The following is a 22,096-nucleotide window of genomic DNA, read 5'->3' as shown; positions in this document are numbered from 1 at the left end:
TATTTATTCAAAAGACAAGCAGTCTGTTTCCAAACTTCATCAGTGTCCCACCACCCATTCCCCCACAACAAAAACAACCCACACACAATGAATACAATTGTAGTTATCAAAAACCCCAGATATGCAGGCCCAAAACACACAATAGTTCTTTCATAAACTGGATCTGCAGAACACAAGAATTACAATATGGGCAGGAGAAAAGAGTTAACTGTGTACACAGGACTACTTCCACTGCACTTTTCCTTGTCACCTAACATTCCCTACCCCACATCTAACACTCCAGCTAAAAGAAAACAAATCAAAATGGGACAACTGTAATGGCATAATCAAATATATTTAAAAGAAAATACTGACCCCAGTGCTGACGTAAATCAAAAAAGAAAGCCACATGATTACATCCACCAAATATGACACCTGAATATGTGTGGAGAAGTGGGTGAGTAGAATTTAATTGGGGAAGAGAAGCAGAAGACCAGAAGCTAATCTCTGCCCCAGGACCATTTTAAAGACCCATGGACTTGTCCTTAAAGTCAAGGCTTTAAAGTTTTTGCTTTAATGTCTTTCCTTTAAACCAGTAGTATCAGATTATTCATCCTTTAACCTTGTAGTTGCCATGAATACATACCGGGTCAACTCCCAGGCAGCTCTTAACTGCAAGAGCTGACGTCTGGTACCTTCCAGTGGCAGGAAGGGTACAAGACTATCCCACAGCCTAGGGGGTGGGCGTCTGGACAAACGAGAGCTGAAGGTGGGGGCCAGAACAAATAAAAGAATGCTGCACGGATTTTCTAAAAGGCATAATCTGCACAGCCAGCCAACAGGTTGGCCTTGTTGCAGAAGCCACATGACCCAATATAAATCAGCTCTGAATCTGTTCTCTCACCTGTCCCGCCCTCATCCCATCAACCCCAGGATTTAGGCCTCTGTCAAATTCTCTGTCCACAAGAAAGTCTTGTCTGTATACACGGGGGGGGGGGTGGTAAAAACAAACAAACAAAAACCATGAGGAGAGAAGAAAGTTACAGAATAGAAGACACCAATCTACTGCAGTTTACTAATAACACGGGTGGTGATGCTTCAAGAGCCCAGTCTGGGAGTGAAGGGGGGGGGGAGGGAAAAAAAAAAAAAGAAACCGCAGCGCTCAGAGCTCAGCTAATGCGTCGGCAGAACTACCAACGCTTTTAAAGGGCAAGCTGGTCGACAGCCGCAGAATACCAAGGGCAGGGCTGGCAGGGTAGGACTGGCGGGGCGGGGGGGGGTGGATGCGGGGGTGAGGGGGGCTGCTCACCCAGAAGCCAGCAGGGCCCCGGTGGGGGCAGGGGGTGCCAGGAAATGCAGACTCACCCAGCACCGCCCAGATGCACCGCCCCCTCCCCACGTTCAAGTCCACTGGACGCGACACCAGGGAGGCGGGTGCGGAGCGAGGACCAGGCAAACGTTGGGGCTTGCTCTGACAAGCAAACACTACCGGAGGGAAGACTGAAAAGTGGAGGCAAAAACAGCACAGATGAAAGAATGACACTTTACCTTGTTCATCCCATTCCCCATGGTGCCTGAATGCGAACTCAAGTACCCTTGGCAATGAAGGCGCAGGCTCCCTAATGGCGTTACCGCAGGAGGACCAGGAGCAGTGGGGCGGGAAGGAGGAGGAGCTGGGGAGGAATTGCGTGCCCTAAGTACAAACTACAACTACGATAACCAAGGCAGTCCGGGAGTCAGGGCGGGCTCCAGGGACTCAACACAGACTCTGGGGCTTTCCTCCCGTCCACCCGGGACTTCCTGGTTGGGCCGGGCACGGCAGCGGCGTCTCGGCCGGAAACGGTCTCGCTTCGCCCGCGTAAGCCCCGAGCGCGGCCCCGCACCCTCCCTGGCCGGCTCCCTGGGACCTGCGGTCCGGCTCCCGCGGGCGGGGAGGGGCGCGGACCAAAATCTCCCGGCGCCCGGCGACGATCAAGCGCGCACGCGCGTTCCCGGAGCAGTGATGGCGGGGGCGGAGCACAGGGGTGCGCAGGCCTCGCCCTTACCCAGAAGTTAAGAGTCACCAGCTATCTCCGGCAGGTCCAAGTCACCAAAACATCCGCAGACCTTTTCCCCTGGGGCAACTTGTGGGGGTTGGGGGTGGGGGCTGTTACGAGCAGTCGCCAGCCTGCCTTGAGTGCCTCGGTGAATCAGGTGCTAGTCACCGTGGCTCCACTGACTGGTTTTTCTAAATACGGCGGATTTAGGCCCGGGTCGGGGGATTCCTATGGCTCTCCCCCACCCACGAAGACCGAGAAGGCACACGCGATGAGAAAAGGTGGGCTTGGTTACTCATCTCTGAAATGACCTACCTCCTTATCCTGGGAGAGCAAATGGCCGTATCTCAGACCTCTAACCGTGGCTTTGGACATCTAGTGTGTTCCTATTACATTATAAACTGGCTCTGGTAGGTGCATGGGTGTGTTGATACAATTGGATTTGGAAAGCCCCTGTCCTTGTTAAGCGACAGAGTAATGTCTGCGTTGTTATTCTGTCTGGAGTGGAACACTTTCGTAACCTGTAGCAGAGTTGTTTTGAGTATTCCGTCACCCTTACTAAAACTTTTAACTTCTTCCTTGGGGACAGAATTCTTGAGATAGGATTTCTCAGTTTCATTTTTATATGGTCAGCAATGCCCTAGACGTAGTAAGTTACACACACGTTCTGTCTGATAGGGCTGAGCTCATCCCCGATGACCTCATTTCATCTGCTCCTCCTTATTCACTGACAGTTACAGCTACATTTGCTTTTTGTGTATTCCTTGATCATACCATGCTTGATCACACACTTGGGCCTTTGTGTGTACTCTGCTTTCTACCTAGACATCTCAATCTTTAGTTCTTTGCATATTACCAAAGTCGTTTCCTCAAAGAGGCTTTTCTTCACCCAATCTAAAGTTGATTATCCAGTCACTATCATATTAACCCTGTATTATTTTCTTTGTAGCACTTAACAGGATCAGATATCATCATATTTATTTGCTTACTTTTTATCTGTTTCACTAGAAAGCAAACTCCAAAGGAACTGGACTTATTCTGGACTTATTCAAGGAACTGGGCTTGTCTGTCTCATTCTCTGCTATAGCCATGTGGCCTGGGACAGTACATGGCGGGGGGGGGGGGGGGGGATGGGGGTAGGTTGAGTAAATATTTGTTGAATAAATTAATGAATTTCAGGGGGCTGAGAAAACAGCAGTGAGAAAATGCAGACATTTTGGAGAGAACTTGCAGACTCCATCTTGGCCATATTTTTTCCTTGTATGCCACATCTTTTTGTGAAACAATAGGTACCAAATCCCCACATATAGAAAGCCTCCACACAGGGTACACCTAAAATTGTCTACTGCAGGTAGGATGGGACCCAGACCAGGCATAACACTTTCTGCCTTTTAATTCTGGAGTATTCCTTTCCTACAACCTTCACTTCTACTCCTGACTGCCTCCCAGTAACCCTGACAGCCCACCTCTTGCCCCTCTGCTGCTCACCATCATTTTTACTGTCTTCTTGCTTGTAGACAACACAGCATTGTTAGTGGACTGCCTGGGGAATGCCAAAACCCACTTTTGTTCCTAAATCTCACAGTGATCTTTGGCATGACTATCAACTTTTCTGAACCACTTTCTTTCTCTTTAAAATAAGCATTGGACTATGAACTTTCGAAAGTCCTATCCAGCAATTAGTGAACTATTCCTACTTCCTTCCACTCATAGTTGTGCTGTTGTTGCTTCCAGTAGCCAATTGAACTTTCAAGAACACAGCCAGTTCATGAGATGGTACTTTCCCATAAATGACAAATCCATACCCAAATTTTCTTTTGTCATTAATTTGGAACTTGTCCTTTCTCTTATTTCAGTCCTTATCAGTATATTTCTCTAGTTTAGATAATCTGCTTAACAGTCTCTCCTGAACTTGCCATGGTGATCATCTAACAGAAGATCTGGCATTCTGGCCTGCTTTCCATATGGCCCTATAAAATGCACACGCTCAGATCCTCAACTTTAGATTTTACGTTCTCAGTTTTTATTTTATAATTTTTTGTTAAATGAGAAAAGAAGAGAACATTAACATAAGATATCAGAAGAGTCAGATTTTTAAAATTTATTATTTTGTGTGTGTTGGGGAGCAGGAGGGTATCCAGAAAGGAATATTTCCCTCACAGAATGGATTTTACAGTTGTAAAAGGTTTGTTTACTTACTGATTTCTGTCCACATTTTCTAACAGTTGTTGAGAAAAGAAATTTGAAATACCTCATTATAATGTTGGATTTATCTATTTATTTCTCTTTTGAACTCTATATGCTTTTGCTGTATATATTTTTAAGAGTTTTGTTAGGTGCATACACATTTAGGACAGCATTTTCTCTTGATAAACTGTCCTTTTTATCATTGTAAAATTTCCTCATTATTTTTGGTAAAGAAGTCTTTCTTCTTGTCCCGATTTAGTTTGTCTAATACTAATTTAGCCACTTCAACTTTATGATGATTTGTGTTTGCATGGTATATTTTATTTTTAACTTACAATATCTGCATCTTTATATTTAAAATGCACATCGTCTGCTTAGTATATCAGAAGTTTACAAACTATAGCCCAACGGCCAGCTGGTATGATTTTTGTAAATAAAGTTTTATTGAAACACAAACAAAAAAGACTATTTCCCTCCATCCTATCCTAGACCTCACTCCATGTCCTTCCATCATAATAGTTTTATCAGTTTTTCAGTCTTGCATTTCTATTACTAAAAAAGAGAAGGGAAAGTCTGATCCAGTTTGGTCCTTATTTTCTCTCTTTTCATAGCACTACCTCACAGCTGAAGCTCTCAGGCCAGAGAGGTGGCCTGCCCATTTCCAAGCCCTTTCCTTTCTTCCTGCTTTTATAGCTCCTGATGATGGAAGGAAAGGAAGGAAGGAAGGGTACTCCTAGTCAAAGCTGGCATGCTTCCCATCTAAAGGAGAATCTTTTTGCATTCTCTTACTCATAAAGTTTGTAAGGCATTGATAAGCCCAGTGGAATTTCTCTCCATATAAGATTTTTTACTTCCACTTCCCTTGCCATTTTTATGTCTATCAGCACATCCAACACCACAAATTTTGGCAACAACTCCTAAACAATTAAGCCTTCATGTGTACCCAGTGAGAAATATGGGCCAGCTGGTCCATACACATGTGGTTAAGGATAACTGATTAGTGAGCAATTCTTCGAACTTTAAGGTGGGAGTGTGTAAAATCCCACAATCAGAAGCTTAACCATTAGAGTCAGCCAAATCATTAGGGGTGTTACTGATAATTTCAGAGAATTGAGATAAACTTCTGCCCAAGCAAGAAGTAGTTATGCAATCTTCCTTGGCCTTTTGAATATACTGTAATCCAGAGATTTAGAGATTCTCAACCTTTAGCATTGCTGACATCTTGGGCTGAATAATGTTTTTGGGGGGTGGGGGGCTGTCCTTTGCAATTGTATAATATTTAGCAGTATTCCTGGCCATGGCTACTATTTATCAGTAGCACCCCTCAGTTATGACAGCTACAAATGTCTTCAGTTCCTGGAGAGCAAAATGTACCTCCTGCCACTGTTACATATACAGTGGTTCCACAGAAATGAAATCTCTCTTTTTTGTGTCATTCTTTTTTTCTCTCTTTTTCTTGACTGATAACCAGTTATGTCTACACTAATAGATAATGTTAGTTCTTTACAGAATTCTCAGGTCACAAATTAAGAACAAGAAGTTAAAATGAAGAGAGCTAATCTAGCCAAAACATGAATGAAAATAAAAGAAAGCTAGAACCGAATGAATTGTGGGAAGAAGAAAAAAGGTGGCATCTAGAACTACCAAAGCAAAAGCACAAAGCATCTTCTGTTTCTCCAGAGTTGTCCAGAAAGAGGGTACCCGGTTGCCTGTTTCAGGCCATGTGGAATGGACTTCTCAGTGACCTCAACCTTTAAAAAGCCACTGATTTCCAACCTTCCAAGCAGTCTTCTGGTTATGAACTTGGTTTCCTCTTTATACTTAAGAGGTTTGGGGAGCTCAAGTCTCAGGGGCAGAGAAAATGAGTCTGTGGGGTTGGTCAGAGAAAAACAGCAAGAAGAATGGATATCTAGCTAGGCTAGTTGGGCAGAGAGAGGGAGTTGGAGAATCTGGAAGGAGGCTAATAAAGAGTTGCTAGCAGGCATTTAGTTGGGAGTCAGTAAAGTGTGTCAGCATGTAGAATTTCTGGGAGGGTTGGCAGAGGCAAGGTCAGTCTGGGAGGAATGAAGTTATTAGGCAGATAATATAGCAGAGTATCAGGCAAAAGAAAAATAAGACAAATCCCTGTCTCCTAAAAATTGGGTGGAAGATGACACTGTTAGCCTATACATCCTAATTTGTATACATGCTGACATATTGTCAGCATACTTAGTTCCCAGAATTGTAAGCTTCATTATGGCAGGTAGGGCCAACTGCTATCAGTCTTAGTATCCAGCACCTAAAATAGTTCCTAAAATATGAAGAAACATTCATATGTCCAAGTGTGAAGTTCACAAATAATTCATCCTTTTTTATGTGCCAGGTACTCCCTTAACACTGCATCTACCCACCTTTACTTTTCTAGAGCAAAGAACTTTCCATGTGGGATGGCTCTGTCATCTAGGAGTGACCAAAGTTCTATTGTTCTTTGTTTTTTAAACTGAGGGAGTATATCCTGATGAGAGAGAGAAAGCCCAATACTTTCTGTAGCTCTGCCCTTGATATCATGTTGTTCTTTGGTCTTTGGTTAAGAAACCATGCCTGGCTTATGAAAATCCATCTTGTAGGTTGACTATCGTTATTTTCCTTATCTGGAATGGTTTGACTTAACCTATGTACTTCCTTATCTCTGCCAAGAAACATCTACCAGAGATAAAAACAACAAGTCCTTTTCATGGTTTAAAAAAATTTTTTTCTTGGTTGATGATCCAAGTTCAAAACAGCTGCCAAAATCTGAACCACTAATATCTTTTTAGACTAAATAGAATAATAATCTTTTTCATTTAGGTCTGACAGTACTGGTGTAAGATACAATTTGGGCCTTGCTTTCTTACCCTAATTTACCTGCACACAAAGAGACACACTCATGAACCCTTACCAATTGCCTTCTATATAGTACCATGTTCATGCTCTCCGGAGCTTTATAAAACTTTATTCAAAGTGACCACCTGGCCTGCAATCTAGTGTAGAGTGGGATAGTCCCTAAAGATCCCTGGTTGGAGGATCTCATTTCTCTGAATTTACCACACCTGATGGCCAGATGCTCTTTTTAGAGGTGCACTTCTGCTTCTTCAAATGTCTGCAAGGGCCAGGGGATGGCCCAAAAGTAAAGACCTAGGGAAAATGGCAAGGGAAGCCCCAGCTCTGAGAAGTGATTGGTCAAGTTTAGCCCTCCTTTGAGAATCTAACACCCATCTGCTAAATGTTCCTTTAGAGCTCCTCCCTAGCGAAGAGTTTTGTATTGGTTGGCTTTGTTTGTTTTTCACCCTATTTTGTAAAACAAATTGAACTAGATCTGAAGACATTAAAAAATGTCTGGGTAGGGGGCTGCAGCAAGAAGGGGGTTTCCTCAGAGAATGGAATGTCCCAAGACAAATTTCACTTATGAGAGGGAAAGTCCATTTCATATGACATAATGGTGTCATTATTTAACACTCTGGTGGGTTTTACTTTTCTTAATATTTATCATTATATTGCTTAATCATTGATCATTAAAACCATATGAATTATGAGAACACCATCATAAATAAAGTGCTTCTTAGGCTAGACAACAGATCAGGGTCATTTTCTTTCTTACTCACGCCAGAGCACTCGTATTTTCTCACTGGTCTGCAGGAGGCCACCTGCCCCTGTTCAGATAAGATATTTCACCCAGAGACACATGTTATTGAAAGACACCCATTAAGTGCCAGTTGGTCTGTGCTTTTTACCATCTTAGTCATACCTGTGTGCCCTTTCTATGCAGAGCTTCTCTTAAGATTTGCACAAACAGTTAACAGAAGAACAACTGCAGAGAGGATAAGCAATTGCAGCACAAATTATGTTTGGTTCACAGGAAGTTAGGGCATATTACTGTCTCACATCTCATATACCCAGTAAACCCTGAAAAGGGGTAGACAGTCTGAGCCAAAATTTGCCTTGGTTTACTGATGCATTACTTGCACACTGGACAGACTACAGCAATGTCTCAACCTAAAAACATTTATACTTGGCTTTGCAATGACATCGCTTTCTCCCCCATGTTGCTCCAAAATAACAAGGGGGTGCTATTTTACCTCTCTTAATTAAAGGGTCCATGAAGGTGCTTTTTCTCTATCAAAGGCATAGCTTGTCTTAAAGGTGACATAAGATCTCTGTCTCTACACACAGAAAAAATGGTGACATAAATGACAGTTCCCCTCTTGCTTGTGGAGGTTTTGTCTGGCAGCCCAATGGTGAGTAAGTGCTATAGATGGGTAGAGAGATAGAAATATAAGACAGTGTGATAGGTGGGCATCTTTCCTCACTGGAATGCTTTTTAAAATATATACAGTTTAAAATGAACTTTTGCTTTTAAAATCTATTTTGTTGCAGTTATAACAACCAAATGAAGCAGGAAGCTCTCTGTAGCTCTCTGTGGTTATTTTATATAAGCTGTGGATGAATGTATGTGTGTTTTTTCTCCTGAGTAATAGCAACTCTAGAACTTGGGAGTTGGTGTAAGTGTTCATTCCACTTGCCAAGATTAGTACATATCTGACTATCACAGATAGGACTGCAGAAGTAAAATGTTTAAGCAAGTGGTCAGCAATACCACTTCAAAAGACCATTCCTTCTTCCAGTTTTCAGTTTAGTGTAACAGTTTCACAGAATAAGATAATACTCTCAGCCCTCTTTACCTATTTCCCAAAGAAATATATAGTCTTTGCAGCAGCCATTATCTATTCTTTTTTAATTTTGTAGAATGTCTTATTTCTAAGACATTTAATCATTATATAAAAAGAGGAAGTAATTTGATTCTCTGACTTGATATAAAGTATCTCTTATGTGGGGCAACCAAATGGTCCCAGTTTGCCCAGGACTTCCCTGGTTTTGAAATGGAAAGTCCTGTGCCCTTGGAGGCCTTTTAGTCCTGAGCAGTCCAGGACAGCTGGTTACTCTAAAGCTATGGTATATTTGGGGGACATATACATCAACTTTAAATGAGGAAAATACTTAATTATTATTTTAACGTCTTCCTCTTTAGTACAAATAGTTCCATGAATGAAATGTTGAAAAGGAGCAGGTGCCTCCCATTACTGGGCAGGGCTAGACAGTTTTCTGCTTCATTGTACACAAAGTAGGAACTATTCTCTCCTAAAGGATTGTAGTGGGAAGTTGATACCCTCCAGAAGGGAAATATTGACAGAAGAAAAGTCAGTATTTTTTTCTGGGGAAAAATACAGTTTGATCTCTCCCCAGACAAGTCATAGTTGTGTTAGGTTTTATTTGAATATTTCCCTTGGAAATTATCTCAGAATACCATGCACATCTACTAGATTTTTCTTATAATATTAAATTGAAGAGATGACAATGCTAGAAGAGTAAGTGTTTATTTCAAAAGAAATGGACAAGTGGTTCGATTTTCATAATATGGATGGTTTGGGTGCCTAAATACAGTAGCGCTTCCTGGTCTTGAATCTACTCCCTGCCCACTGCCCCTTAGCCCAGTTCTCTCCAGATAACATGGCCTCAAAGATCCTGGGCATGCATATTCTCCATCTCCAAACATTCAGGTGGCTTTTTAAAATTTATTTAACTAACATTTATTGAAAGCTTCTTATGTTCTGGGCATTGTCCAAAAATTGTGGATACAAAAATAAAAACAAAACTACCCCACATTTAATGCACCTCTGTTATAAGTCAGTAGAAAAGAGTGACTTATATGTAAATATTTTCCATGCACTGTGGTATACTCTGAGTGTAAAACTTGCTTTGGGAAATTAGAGGAGGGTACTATTATAACTGCCTCAGCAGCCTCTTCTTTTCTGTAAATATAGGCATCCTCATATTTCTGAAGTTCTGCTATGCAATTTCTTTTCAAAATATAAAATCATGTGTCTCAAATATAATTTTGGTTATTTAGAGCCAGGAATGTAAGGTTTCCCTTAGTACCACATTATAGAACTCTTGGTTCCTAAAGTATTATTTCCAAAGGTGTTGTGTTTTATGGAATGATGAATGCACCTTCTACCCAGACATAATAAAGGCAATACCAGCATGTGCTCTTGTTTATAAGCCAAAACCAATTTTAGTGGCTTCCCACCTTTCACCATCCCCACTCCTTCCCCTTGCCCTTTATGGGATTCTCAAAGCTACCATTTTCAAGGGAAGATTTGAACTTCAGGGGAGTTACAAATAAATAAAAGTCATACACACACACACACATAATTTGGGAAATATTCGGCCTTGTAAAGGAAAACCTTTTTGCCCGTGCTTCTGGAGGAAAACCTGGCCTCGAGAGATGAATGGCTGGCAATGAGCTAAGACAGCAGATCGAATCTGGCACATACTGAAGAAAATTGAACTGCAGAACTTGAAGCACCTTTGACAATCTTAAGATTCTAATCTAAGCCACTTGGCAACTGAGACACAAAAATATTAAATTGTTTTCTTAGGACTACACAGATAAGCTGTATCAGAAAATATTTGCTATTCCATGTTCCCCCCTTATTACCCAGGCCCCACCTCTGATTACTCCAACCTTCCCACTATCCAGCAACTAGGAGGTCAACCCTCAGGACAGATCAAAGCCTTCACAACTTTAAACCCTGCTCCTATGCCAGACCACTTTTATTTGGGTGGCTCAGTAATTATGATATAATAATACATTGAACACTTCACCTTGAGAAGGCTGGATGAGATTGCATCCAAAGATAAGGAAGGGAATAATTGCTTCATGTGGAGGGAGGTGTGTGAGCAGTGGCACAAATATGGTAGGTAGTCAGACAGGCCTGAACAGAACAGGACAGTAGGCCAGGTATGGAATGTCATCAGGGCAGAAAGCCCCAGGTGCCTAGCAACAGGCAAAACTAAGAAAACAAAGGCCTCACCCCTGGTTGACCTTTCCTCCCCCAGCATATCACTGGTCATTCAGTTTAAACCCCCTGACTTTTCATATGGCTGGTCTGCAGTTTAGATCTTCTCCTGACCTTTCATATTGCTGGGTATGTGGTTCAGACTCTCCCCTGACCTTTTTTCCCCTGTGATGTTGCTAGTTATGTGGTAGACGCCCTTAGAAGAGGAATAAGGGGCAGGAGAATAGCCTCATTTGACACCCATACAAGCCCTTGCACAACCACTCCCTTAAGCATTAGCCCCTAGGGATAGATAACATTTAGACCTCAGTTGTGTTTCAGCTCCAGGCCCAGAAAAGCCACAAAACCAAACCACCTATGCCAATGTTGACATCTGGACGACCTGCCTTGATTGATTGATGACACCCTGCCCTGGCACCTACCAACCTGTAGAGACCACATCCCTGAAAGGACACACCTGGAAAACTGATGAATATTCTACTGAGATCCTCCCCTGGGGCCTCCCCTAAAATCCCAACCATTAAAAGGTTTTAGGATGGAGGACCTAACGTGCTCTTCTTCTCTGGAGTGTGCCCACACATTTCCTGGCTCTCTTTTCTTTCCCCCAGGTGCATCACTTTTTCTTTCTTTCCCCTAAGCTCCAAACCCGCCTTCTTTTGCTTCTGTAACTTGTTTCCTGAACCTGTTTCTTCTAGAGCTCACTTCTTTCACCTCTGTGACTTTTTAAATAAACTTTTACTTATAGTTTGAGTCTTGGCTCTTTTTAGCTACAACTCAAGGTCTGAGGTTGCTGAAGTGAGGTCTGGTCTGACTTCACCCATCAAGACCTTGTGCTGTTTTTGCCACCAACACAAAGGCTAGCAGTAGAGGTATGTTTCAGCTTGGAAAGTGAGTGGGGCCATAGACAGACCCTGAGAAATTGAAGTGAGTTTAAGGCCTTGAGTGCATCATCTCTTTGAGGATCATTTATTAGGAAAATTAACCTGTCAGCACTGAAGATGGATAGAAGGTATTACCACAGTCTAGAGGCAATGTACTTACATCTAAAGAAAATGGACAGAGGGGTTAGAGTAACATGGAATAGGGGGAGCATTAGTCAATGACTAAATTGTATCACAAATATTGAACACCTACTATACACCAGATACCAGCCTGGACCTTCAAGATACAAAAATAAAAAGGCATGGTTTTTATTCCCAAGGAACTTGTAGTTCCATAGAACATGAGCGATGAGTTAGATAGTTGTCATACCATATTCTAAGTGTTGGGGACAGGAAAAGGAAGTGGCTAAGGGAACTCAGAGAGAAAGCACTATATTAGTGTCTTAACAGGTAGCTGAATCCAACAAGATAGTTCGGGTAACTGCAATGAGGAATTGTCTCAAGAAAGGTGTTCAGTAATTGAGAAAACCCAAAGTAGCTGCTGAGGCAGTAAGAGATGACTATGGTGAGAAACTGTTGCCACCCCTAAGCCTGAAATGGCTAGAGGAAGAATAGGTTGATTGGACCCCAGTAGAAGCTGGAGCCATGGTAGTGGGCCACCTGACTGGAGCTGTAGTTTGGGAGTGTTATGGGTTGAATTGCATCCCCTGAAATTCATATGTTGCAGTCTTAAACCCCAGTACCTCAGAATATGACTGTGTTTGAACTTTGGGACTTTTAAAAGTATAATTAAGGTAGAATGAGCTAATTGGGGTGGGCCCAAACACAATTGCACTGGTATCTTTGGGAGGAGATGAGGACACAGATACACAGAGGGAAAACATTGTGAAGAAATGGAGAAAGATCCATTTACCATCCAAGGAAAAAGTCCTGAGAAGAACCAACCTTGCTGACACGCCAGTCTTGAATTTCCAGCCTCCAGAACAATGAGACAATACTTTTTGTTGTTTAAAGAAGTAATAGATGTTGTTGGCCCAGTGTATGGTGCTTTACAGCAGCAGCCTTCGCAAACTAACACAGAGAAAGAAATCACCATGGCCAGAAGCTTGATTTGATCAGGGAGGCCGTGGAAAGGGATACTCTGGTCTTTATCTCCAACTGCTCTCTCTTCTCACTCAAAAGCTAAACCCACCTGGAAGCTGGTCAAGGAGCCCAACTCATTTGTTACATATGTTTAGTCTCCCAGGGCACTTGTAGGACAAAGCAGGTAGGAATAGATCAGGGTGAGAGAGGCGGTCAATAGAAAATAATCCTCAAAGACATCTAGTTTTGAGAAGTCAAGGTGAGTACATGGAGGAGGTGACTCTTGAACTGAGTTTGGAATAACAAGTTAGTTAATAGGTTGATATATTCTTCCCTTTTTACAAATAAGAAAATTAGGCTCAAAGAGGTAATCAAATGGCTAAGCCAGATTTCACACAGGGCTCCCTGGCTCAAAAGCCACCAGTACAGGTTGCATTCCTGAGGGTACAGTCATCAGCCAGACAATAAAACCTGGATAAGGGACAGTTTCAAAAAGGTTGCTACAGACACAAAGGCATTTTGGTAAGAGAGACTGTTGCACCCTGGAGGTTATGAGGTGTTTACCAAGGTGAGTGTATAGAATGCAAAGTGGGAGAGACAAGATAGGAGAAGGGAGGCAGGACCAGATGAAGAACATCTTCATATGCCATGCCAGGAAGTTTGGACTCCTCAGAAAACTTGGAGAGTTTTTGAAGAATTTTGATTTTGGAACAAGCACCTTGAGGGCTTTGCGGAGGATATCATATTCTAGCAGGTGAAACTGAAGATGGGAAAAGCAGTTAAAAGGCCTTTGCAGAAAGCCAGGTGAAAAATAATAAGGGCCTTAAGTACAGATTGGTAGTGAGGATGGAGAGAATGGGACTGACTGGGGAAACAGAAGGGGTGAGATGCACTGAACTTGAAGACTAACAATGTAAAAAGTGGGGAGGAAAGAAGGGCAAAGGACTACTACCAGGTTCCTAGCTGGGGAAACTGCATGGATGCTGGTGCCATTCACAAAGACTGAGAACACAGGAGGAAAAACAGGATTAGTGGGAAAATGATGATTGCTATCAGGGCAGGCTGAGTTTCAGGTATCTCTGAGTTATGCAATTAGAAAATATAGAGCCAAGCTATACAATGATAATATAAATTTTGTTAAGTGTCTCACAGCATAAATTACAATATGTCAGTTGCTCTGAAAAATGATTATTTTTGCTGCATTTGTTGTAAGAGATAAGGTAATACCACCATGCTTAGGTCATAGTTATAAGCATGTTATTTCAATAATTTGTGAAGCAGTTATTAAGTTTTAACTTTGCATAAAGTACTGAAATAAGTGTTGGGAGATGGAAAGTTAACAGAGAAAGGTGAATAAGACAGAGTCTTCCAGGAAGAGTTGATGGAATACCAAAAATAAAACAAATACATGACCCAAAGATGGTGGAAGTGCTAAGTGTGGAGTAAAGGTGGTCAGAGTGTATCTGAAGATTCCCAACTTAGCACAGATATGATGATGTGAGCTACTTAAATATCCTGTTTGTCATGTTATTAGCGATAGAAAATAACACAAGGGCTAGAAAAAGGTGACAACTTTTAAATCCAACTAATAGAGCAAATTATCCATGTCATATGGTATGTCTCCTTCTAGAGTAGTGTCTCAAATTAGTTAGCTCAAATAGGCAACAATAATGAGTAAGTGAATTATGAAATGCCAAAACACGTAAAGATAAAAATGCCTATGTGTGCTAAATAAGTGGCTCCAAAGATTGTTTTATGAGACCTTAATTTGAAATAATTTATTTTATCATTCGCATCACCTTCAGTGACTTGGTAGTACTGACAACCCCAATTAGGATCAGCAGATAGCTCTTTAGAACCAAGTAGTGTAAAAGAGAGACAACCTAATTGAAGTATGGCTGTCAATCCTCCTAAAAGTCTCTTGCATCTGTGTGGTTATACTCTCGGCTGAATAATGCTTTAACATATATTTGAATAATAAACATAAAGCACTATGCATTTTCTTTATTGCAACAGAAAAAAACTATACATTTGTAAGGCCAACTAAATAAGTAAAGTTCTATTTTATTATGTCTTAATTGAAATTACTATAAAATAGGAAGAAAGATGAGTTCTGATATATAGAAAACAAGAAGTATCATTCCTGCTCTAACAAGTAAAATCTAGGTAAACTATATACTAATAACTTTACTGTAGTGTAAACAGAGGCAGTCTGGCTTCCTCACCTAGGTGTCTGGGTAACTAAAGGAAGTGGTTTTCCATAACCTTGAATGGGCCTGATAAATAGTGTTCTTATAGCCTTGAGACTGGGTATGATAAATAAGTCTCTTAACTTGAAGTGGGCTTGCATGCACAGTATGTATTCACATTGTATTGTATTGAATATTGAATATTCAATTGTATTGCATATTGTATTCACACTATACAATACAATATCTTGGCTTTCTGCCAGCTTTGTTTGCTTCCAGTATTTAAAGGGGTAGGGACTTCCTGTCGGACACATGCAGCTTGCAGCGTGCATGGCTCTCTCATTCTCCTATGAATAAAGGCGTGTCAAGCATTCCTACCTAGGCTCTGCACAGTTTCTTTTTCTGTCTGTCCAAATCTAGAGTGGACATGCCAAGCCTCAACAGGCTGCAACACATCTACCCATCAGAGACCTAAAGTCGTAGGTCAACTAAATAGCTCCAAGTCCAAGGGAAGGTAGGTCCTTTAAAGGATAGACAGGATATGAGCACCTGCCCACCAACAGTAAAACATGGCAGGAAAAGAAGCTGGATAAAACATGAGCAGGTAAGAGCTAAAATTTTTTAACACATTGCTTCATACTTGAGCTAGTGTAAGAGGCACACAACTGACATAAGGATTTGTACACACATGTAGCTTCTTCCCCTTAGAGCTTCACCAGATTCTCTTTGGTCTGATGAGGGGAGGGAAGGCAGGAGATTGAAAAGAACCTCCTATGATAGTGTAGGCATGGAAAAGGGGAGTGCTCCCACTTTAAGAAAATTACGAGTCACATCCAGACCTTTCGCCATTGGGAGAGGGGCAAGAAATAGTGTCAGTACCAAGGCACAGGTGAACATGCATTGTACTGATGGAATATTAAAAGTAAAAACACTCGTCCTGGCCAGGTGGTTCAGTCAGTCAGAGCATTGTCCCACACACCAGAAGGGTACAAGTTTGATTTCTGGTCAGAGCACATACCAAGGTTGTGGGCTAAATGCCCCATCAGAATGACTACAGGAAGCAATGGCTTGATATTTCTCTCTCTCTCTCTCTCTCTCTCTCTCTCTCTCTCTCTCTCTCTCTCTCAAGTCAATAAACATATTCTCAGGTGAAGATTTAAAAAAGAAAATTAAAAACCCTGTATTTTGGGGCGAGGGACAGAGAACAATCCTGGCCTCAGGATCCTATAGCAATACCTTAGATGTCTCATATGACTGAATGAGGGCAAGAAAGTCTAGCACACAGGGTTATCAAATTTAGAAAATAAAAGTATAGTTAAATTTGAATTTCAAACAAACAATAAATAATTTTATTTGTGCAATATTAGGGACATACTAATGCTTAATATATTGTCTGTTTTTTATGTAAAAGTAAAATTTAATTGGGTTTTATCTGACAACCCTACCTATACAAGACCTGCTAAAGATATAGAGAAGAATTTTACTCCATGGTAAGAAAGGAAAAGCTCAGCCCTGAAGTCCCAGGCACACAGCACCTGCCTGAAACAGAAGCTATCCCAGGACAACAAGGAATGCTCCTGTTTCCCACTGCAAAGATAGCAAACACTAAGTAACCAGCAACACTAGTCTACCATTGGCAGTGATAGACAAGAATATGGAGAGAAAATCTGTCTGTGGTGTGAGAGCATATGGAAGTCCCAAAGCTAAGAATGCAGCAGAAACCTTAAGGAAAACTCCCATCCTAAGCACCATGTAATACCAGAGAAACATGAGGCCAGTGGTCCACTGAAAGTGGAACCAAAATCCAACTGAGCTCCTGACCAGATTGACTTAACTCCCTGAATTAACTACTAGAAGAAAAGTGATCCTCTTTCTAGGAAGAAATGCTATGCACCTGAGTAGATATACAAAAGAAATGGAAGCAAGGACTTAAACAGATACTTGTCCCCCAATGTTTATTGCAGCATTATTTACAATAGTCAAAAGATAGAAACAACCAAACGTCATTAACAGATAAATGAACAGGCAAAATGCAGTATATACTTACAATGGAACATTAGCCTTGAAAAAGAAGACAGCTCTGAAACATGGATGAACCTTAAGACATTATGCTAAGTGAAATAAGCCACAGCAAAAGGATAAATATTGTATGATTCCACTTGTAGGAGGTATCTAGAATAGCCAAATTCATAGTAGAATAAAGGTAACCAGAGACAGGGAAGAGAGGAATCAGGAGTTACTGGGAATGATAAACAGTTATAGAAATAGTAGTGATGGTTGCATAATATTATGAATATACTTAATTTTTGTTATATATAATTTAATTTATTAAATCATACACTTAAATGTGATTAAAGTGGTAAATGTTATGTACATTTTACCACAAAAATAAGTTTTAGAAGTCTTAGTTTCTCAGGCTCAGGTGGCTTCACAGGCATATATTCCAAATACTTAACAAAGAAGTAGTACCAAGTTTATACAGGGTGTTCTGGAAAATAGAGACAGAACACTTCTCAAGACATTTTGTGAAGCCAGCACTGCCTTGATACCAAAACCAGAGGAAGACAACAGGAGAAAAGAAAACCACAGACCAATTTTATCATGAATATAAATGTAAAAATCCTGAACAAAATATTAATAAAGCAAATCCACTGATATTTGAAAAGTATAATAAATCATGACCAATTAAGATTTACCCCATAAATGCTATGTTGGTTCAATATTAGAAATTAAATAATTCACCACATCAATAGACTAAAGAAAAAAGTTAATAGATACAGATATTTTTACTTTTTAGAAAATCCAGGAATTGTTTCTGATAAAATTCTCAGCAAACTAGGAATACAAAGCAATTGCCTCAATCTGAGAAAAGAAATTATTAAATACCTGCAACTGGTTAAAAAAATGGCAGCAGAGTAGCTAGAAGCTCCATCCACTTGCTCCTAGACCCAGACCAATCTCAGCAAAACACAGAGCAGGTGACGGGAGTACAGCAGAGAGTGTGTGTGAATAAGTGTGTTTTGGATGCGAGTGTGGGGAGTGCACAGCAGTGGGCAACAGCCTGCCTGCCTTCAGGGTGCCCAGGAGCCAGTGGCCCAGGCTCTCCAGGTGGAGCCACCACAGCTATGCAGCCCAGCACTTCTGCCTGCATAGAATCTGATGGCTTTCAGATTAGCTCAGGAACCAAGCTACATGTTTGAGGCTGGAGGAGGTGTGGACTCCAGAAAAAGTGCAGCAGGACCAGGCCTGCCAGAGGCTGAAGATCCATGGAGGGAGCAGCATCAGCACTCTGCCACCACCCAGTGTGATAATTGTGGGGCTCTTCCCTGAGCCATCCTGGAAATATCCAGAGGAAACTTTATCTAAAACTGTTGGAGGTTCTGAAAGGTTGTGGCCATCCCCAACTATAAGAGAATCTGTGATTTGGGGGAGCAGGAGTACACAGAGAACAGGCCCCACAGGGCTCAATGCTGTAGCATGGGAGCAACATAGAAACTCTTCTGAAAGGGGAGCTGAGGTGAGACCCATTACTCTTCAGGGACCCGGGGCTCACACCATGTGTGCATGGGTGCAGTGGCACTAGACCCATACTGAAGGGACTGTAGGACCTGACCCAGTATGGCTTGTGAGCAGGGGCTATTCAGAGGGGAGAATTTGGGCTCAAATCCCCTGTGAGAGAGCAGCAGGCTGGGTGCTGGAAGGCAGGGGCTGAACAATTGACATTTGCTGCCCTCGACCAGATCCTCTCACAGACAGGTGAGCCCAATCCCCACTCACAGGATTACAGGCTCTGCAGATCAGTGAGGCCAGGTACATTTCCACGGGGAAAAGAAGAAAAAAACCCTGGAAGGGCCCTTTACCAGATATAATGAGCTACACTGTTCCTTAGGCCCTGATCCACTAAACCCAGCAGAGCAAGGACAATAGAGACAGGTGCAGCAAGGGGGAGTTCTAGGCCCCACCAGCCTCAGCATCTAAACAGAGCTGTTGCCTGCACCAAGCAGGAAAGAGCTGCCCCCTTTACACAGACTGGCCCTGGATAAGAAGTGATCAGCAGGTCCATCAGAAACCACACATTATTGGAAAGAATCTTGACAGACCAAGATGGGTGGTGAGGGGATGGGGACACACTTCCACCATCTTCCTGAGAACTGAATAGTTTCCTATAGGCATGACCCGGAGTACCCATCCACCTAATCACAGCAGAGGTCCCCTGGAGGAAGGTGGAGAAGCCAGTGGCAGTCCTCTCTGATCATTAAATGAACCACTCCTGGGCTCAGCACTGATGGAAAGATGGCAGTGCAGAACAGTGGGGTTTAGCCAAATCTGAAGGAGACAGCCTTCTGAAGGATTTCTTGTAGCCTCGAACAGGCAGCCTAGGGCCAGACCGAGACATCATCTGATATCACCTGGGATAAATTCAGAAAGATAATACCAGATTCTACTGAGATGAATTTCACTGTGATCTCCATGACTAATGATATTTTCTTTCCTGCATAACATTTAACATTCATTTCTTGTCCTTGAAGTTCAGCTCTAATATGTCATAGTTTTATATTATAGTTTATTTGAAATCTCATATTTTCTCTTCCTTTTTCTTACTCTATTTCATTTCCTTCCTTCCTCCTCTTATTTTTGTTTTAAATTCTATTTTCCCTCTCGCCACGACTTTTTTCCCCACTTCTACTATATCTCCCCTCTCCAGATCTCAAAACAATTTTTACTTGTCATTAGTCATCTCACATTCTTTTTAACATTCTTAAAATACCCTTATTCTCTCTCCACATTTATCAACCTTTACTCATTAGTTGTGGATTAGGTGATTTCTCTTGCATTTCTCAATCTTATTTCTAGATAATCACTATTTTTTTAATTTAAAATCTTTAATTTTACTGTCCCCCTCCCCTATTCCAATTTGCCTTCCTCCTGCCCTTTCTTTTTTCATTTTAGAATTTCATATTTTCCTGTCTTCATCTGGTTTTCATTCCTCACTCTTAGTATTGCTTCTCCTTGTATACTCTAAAAATCACTTCTCTTTATTTTAGACATCTCTTAAACATTTCTTTCTTTTTTCCCTCTTATGCCAATCCCATCTATATTAATCAGAGCTCATTTGTTGTTGATATTGCTGTGGTGGATCTTTTCCCCCAATTTGGCCCTCTTTTTTATTTATATATTATTTTTATTTTGTTATTTTGTTCTCTGTGTGTGTGTGTGTGTGTGTGTAAATGTCTGTTTAAATCTAAGATTATATACTTCCCTTCCATTACCCCATTCTGCCCCCCCACTTTCTTATTTACGATGTAAGTTTTTTCTTTCTTTCTTTGCCTTGTCTCTATTCCCTACTCTTATGATTGTTCCTCCCTTAACCCTTGCAATATCACTTTTCTTGCAGTTAGTTATCTCATATTCATTTTTTTCTTATAATTGTCTTAATCTCTTTACCTCTTTATTAATATTGGATGTTTCTGTTGATAGTGTGCTTGTGGGGGTGTATTTTTCCCAGTGTGAGTTTGTTTCCTGAGATGTTTGGTTCTGTTCTAGCAGCACATGTACAACAGTGTATAAGATGTGGTATATGGACTGATTCTCAGCCAGCCAGAGGGAAGGGCCCACCAAAGAATGACCAACAGTGATCAAGATCCAGTTGTAACCAGAGAGCCCACATTAATGGCATAAAGGGCAGCCCAAGAGCATTAAGCTCAGGAGATCAAGGAAACTGGACTACTGAGTCCCACAGGTCTCCTACCACAGAATATCACACCATGAAGACAGGGAATCAAAGCAGATCAACCTAATATATAGAAATAAACAAGAGTCAACTAAAATGGGTACACCAAGAAACAACTTCCAATTGAAAGGAAAGGAAGAATTCCCAGAAAGACTGCTAAACAAAATTGAGGGAAGCAATGTATCAAACATTCAGTTCAAAATATGGTTATAAGGATGCTCAAGGGGCTCAGTGAGAACTACAAAGAACTCTAGGGAAGCTACAAGGAACTTACTGTGAACTACACCAGCATAAAAAAGGGTATAGAAACTACCAATAAGAGCCCAGAGGAAATGAGAAATACAGTATCTGAAATTAAGAACACATTACAAGGAATGAAAAGCAGGTTAGATGAAACAGAGGATCAAATCAGTGATCTGGAGACAAGGTAGAAAAATAATCCTAGACCAACAAAATGGAAAAAAGACTCAAAAAGAATAAAGAGGGTTTAAGGAAGTTGCAGAACAACATGAAACATAATAATATTCAAATAATAGGGATACCAGAAGGAGAAGAAGAGAAGCAAGGGACAGAAAACCTGTTTGAAAAAGTAATGACAGAAAACTTCTCTAACTTGACAAGAGAAAATGTCATGGAAGTCCAGGGGGTCTGCTTTCATGGGGTCTGCTTTCATGAAAGTACAGAGGGTCTTAATCAAGATGAACCCAAAGATGCTCACTGCAAGACACATCATAATTAAAATGACAAAATTCAAAGACAGAGAATCTTAAAGGTGTCAAAGAGAGAATCTTAAAGACAACAAAGGAGAAATAGCTAGTAACATACAAAGGAGCTCTGATAAGGCTAGCAACTGATTTCTCAACAGAAACACTATAAGCCAGAAGGGATTGGCAAGAAATATTTCAAGTAAAAACAAACAAACAAACAAACAAAGGCCTATGACCAAGACTATTCTACCCAGCAGGGCTCTCAATTAAAATGGAAGGTAAACTAAGAAGTTTCCTAGACAAAAAGAAGCTAAAAGAATACACCTCCACCAAACCAGCATTGAAAGACATGCTAAAGGGAATATGTTAAGAAGATGAAGAAAATATATATAAAGAAAGGAACACAACTTCAAATGGAGAAAATGGCA

General features: G+C 41.2%; 1 protein-coding gene and 1 long non-coding RNA gene across 9 annotated transcripts in view; one reads left to right on the top strand and one right to left on the bottom strand.

Annotated features, from left to right (window-relative positions):
• DUSP22 (dual specificity phosphatase 22) overlaps positions 1–2,405 on the bottom strand; it is a 96,556-nt gene extending 94,151 nt beyond the window's left edge. For 6 of the 8 annotated variants that reach the window (XR_008392871.1, XM_053672554.1, XM_053672559.1 and 3 more), the window contains exon 1: positions 2,331–2,405. Coding sequence is in view for 7 of the 8 variants with exons in the window: in XM_053672554.1 (XP_053528529.1) it covers positions 2,331–2,390 (60 nt within the window). In the remaining variant the exon portion in view is untranslated. Of the gene's footprint in view, positions 1–1,527; positions 1,955–2,330 lie in introns of those variants that run through there. The other 2 variants (XM_053672555.1, XM_053672558.1) reach the window with 2 other exon arrangements.
• Positions 1,949–11,787, top strand: LOC119058067 (uncharacterized). Its single transcript, XR_005084187.2, has 3 exons — positions 1,949–2,296; positions 8,391–8,455; positions 11,399–11,787. It is a non-coding gene; the product is annotated as an uncharacterized LOC119058067 (long non-coding RNA).
• The last annotated feature ends 10,309 nt before the right edge of the window (positions 11,788–22,096 follow it).

The sequence above is a fragment of the Artibeus jamaicensis genome, unplaced genomic scaffold (genome assembly GCF_021234435.1).
Source record: "Artibeus jamaicensis isolate MK-2021 breed Jamaican fruit bat unplaced genomic scaffold, CSHL_Jam_final contig_769, whole genome shotgun sequence".
In the NCBI taxonomy this organism is placed as follows: domain Eukaryota; kingdom Metazoa; phylum Chordata; class Mammalia; order Chiroptera; family Phyllostomidae; genus Artibeus; species Artibeus jamaicensis.
The sequence above is the reverse complement of the archived record's forward strand: the minus strand, read 5'-3'. Positions and strand labels throughout refer to the sequence as shown.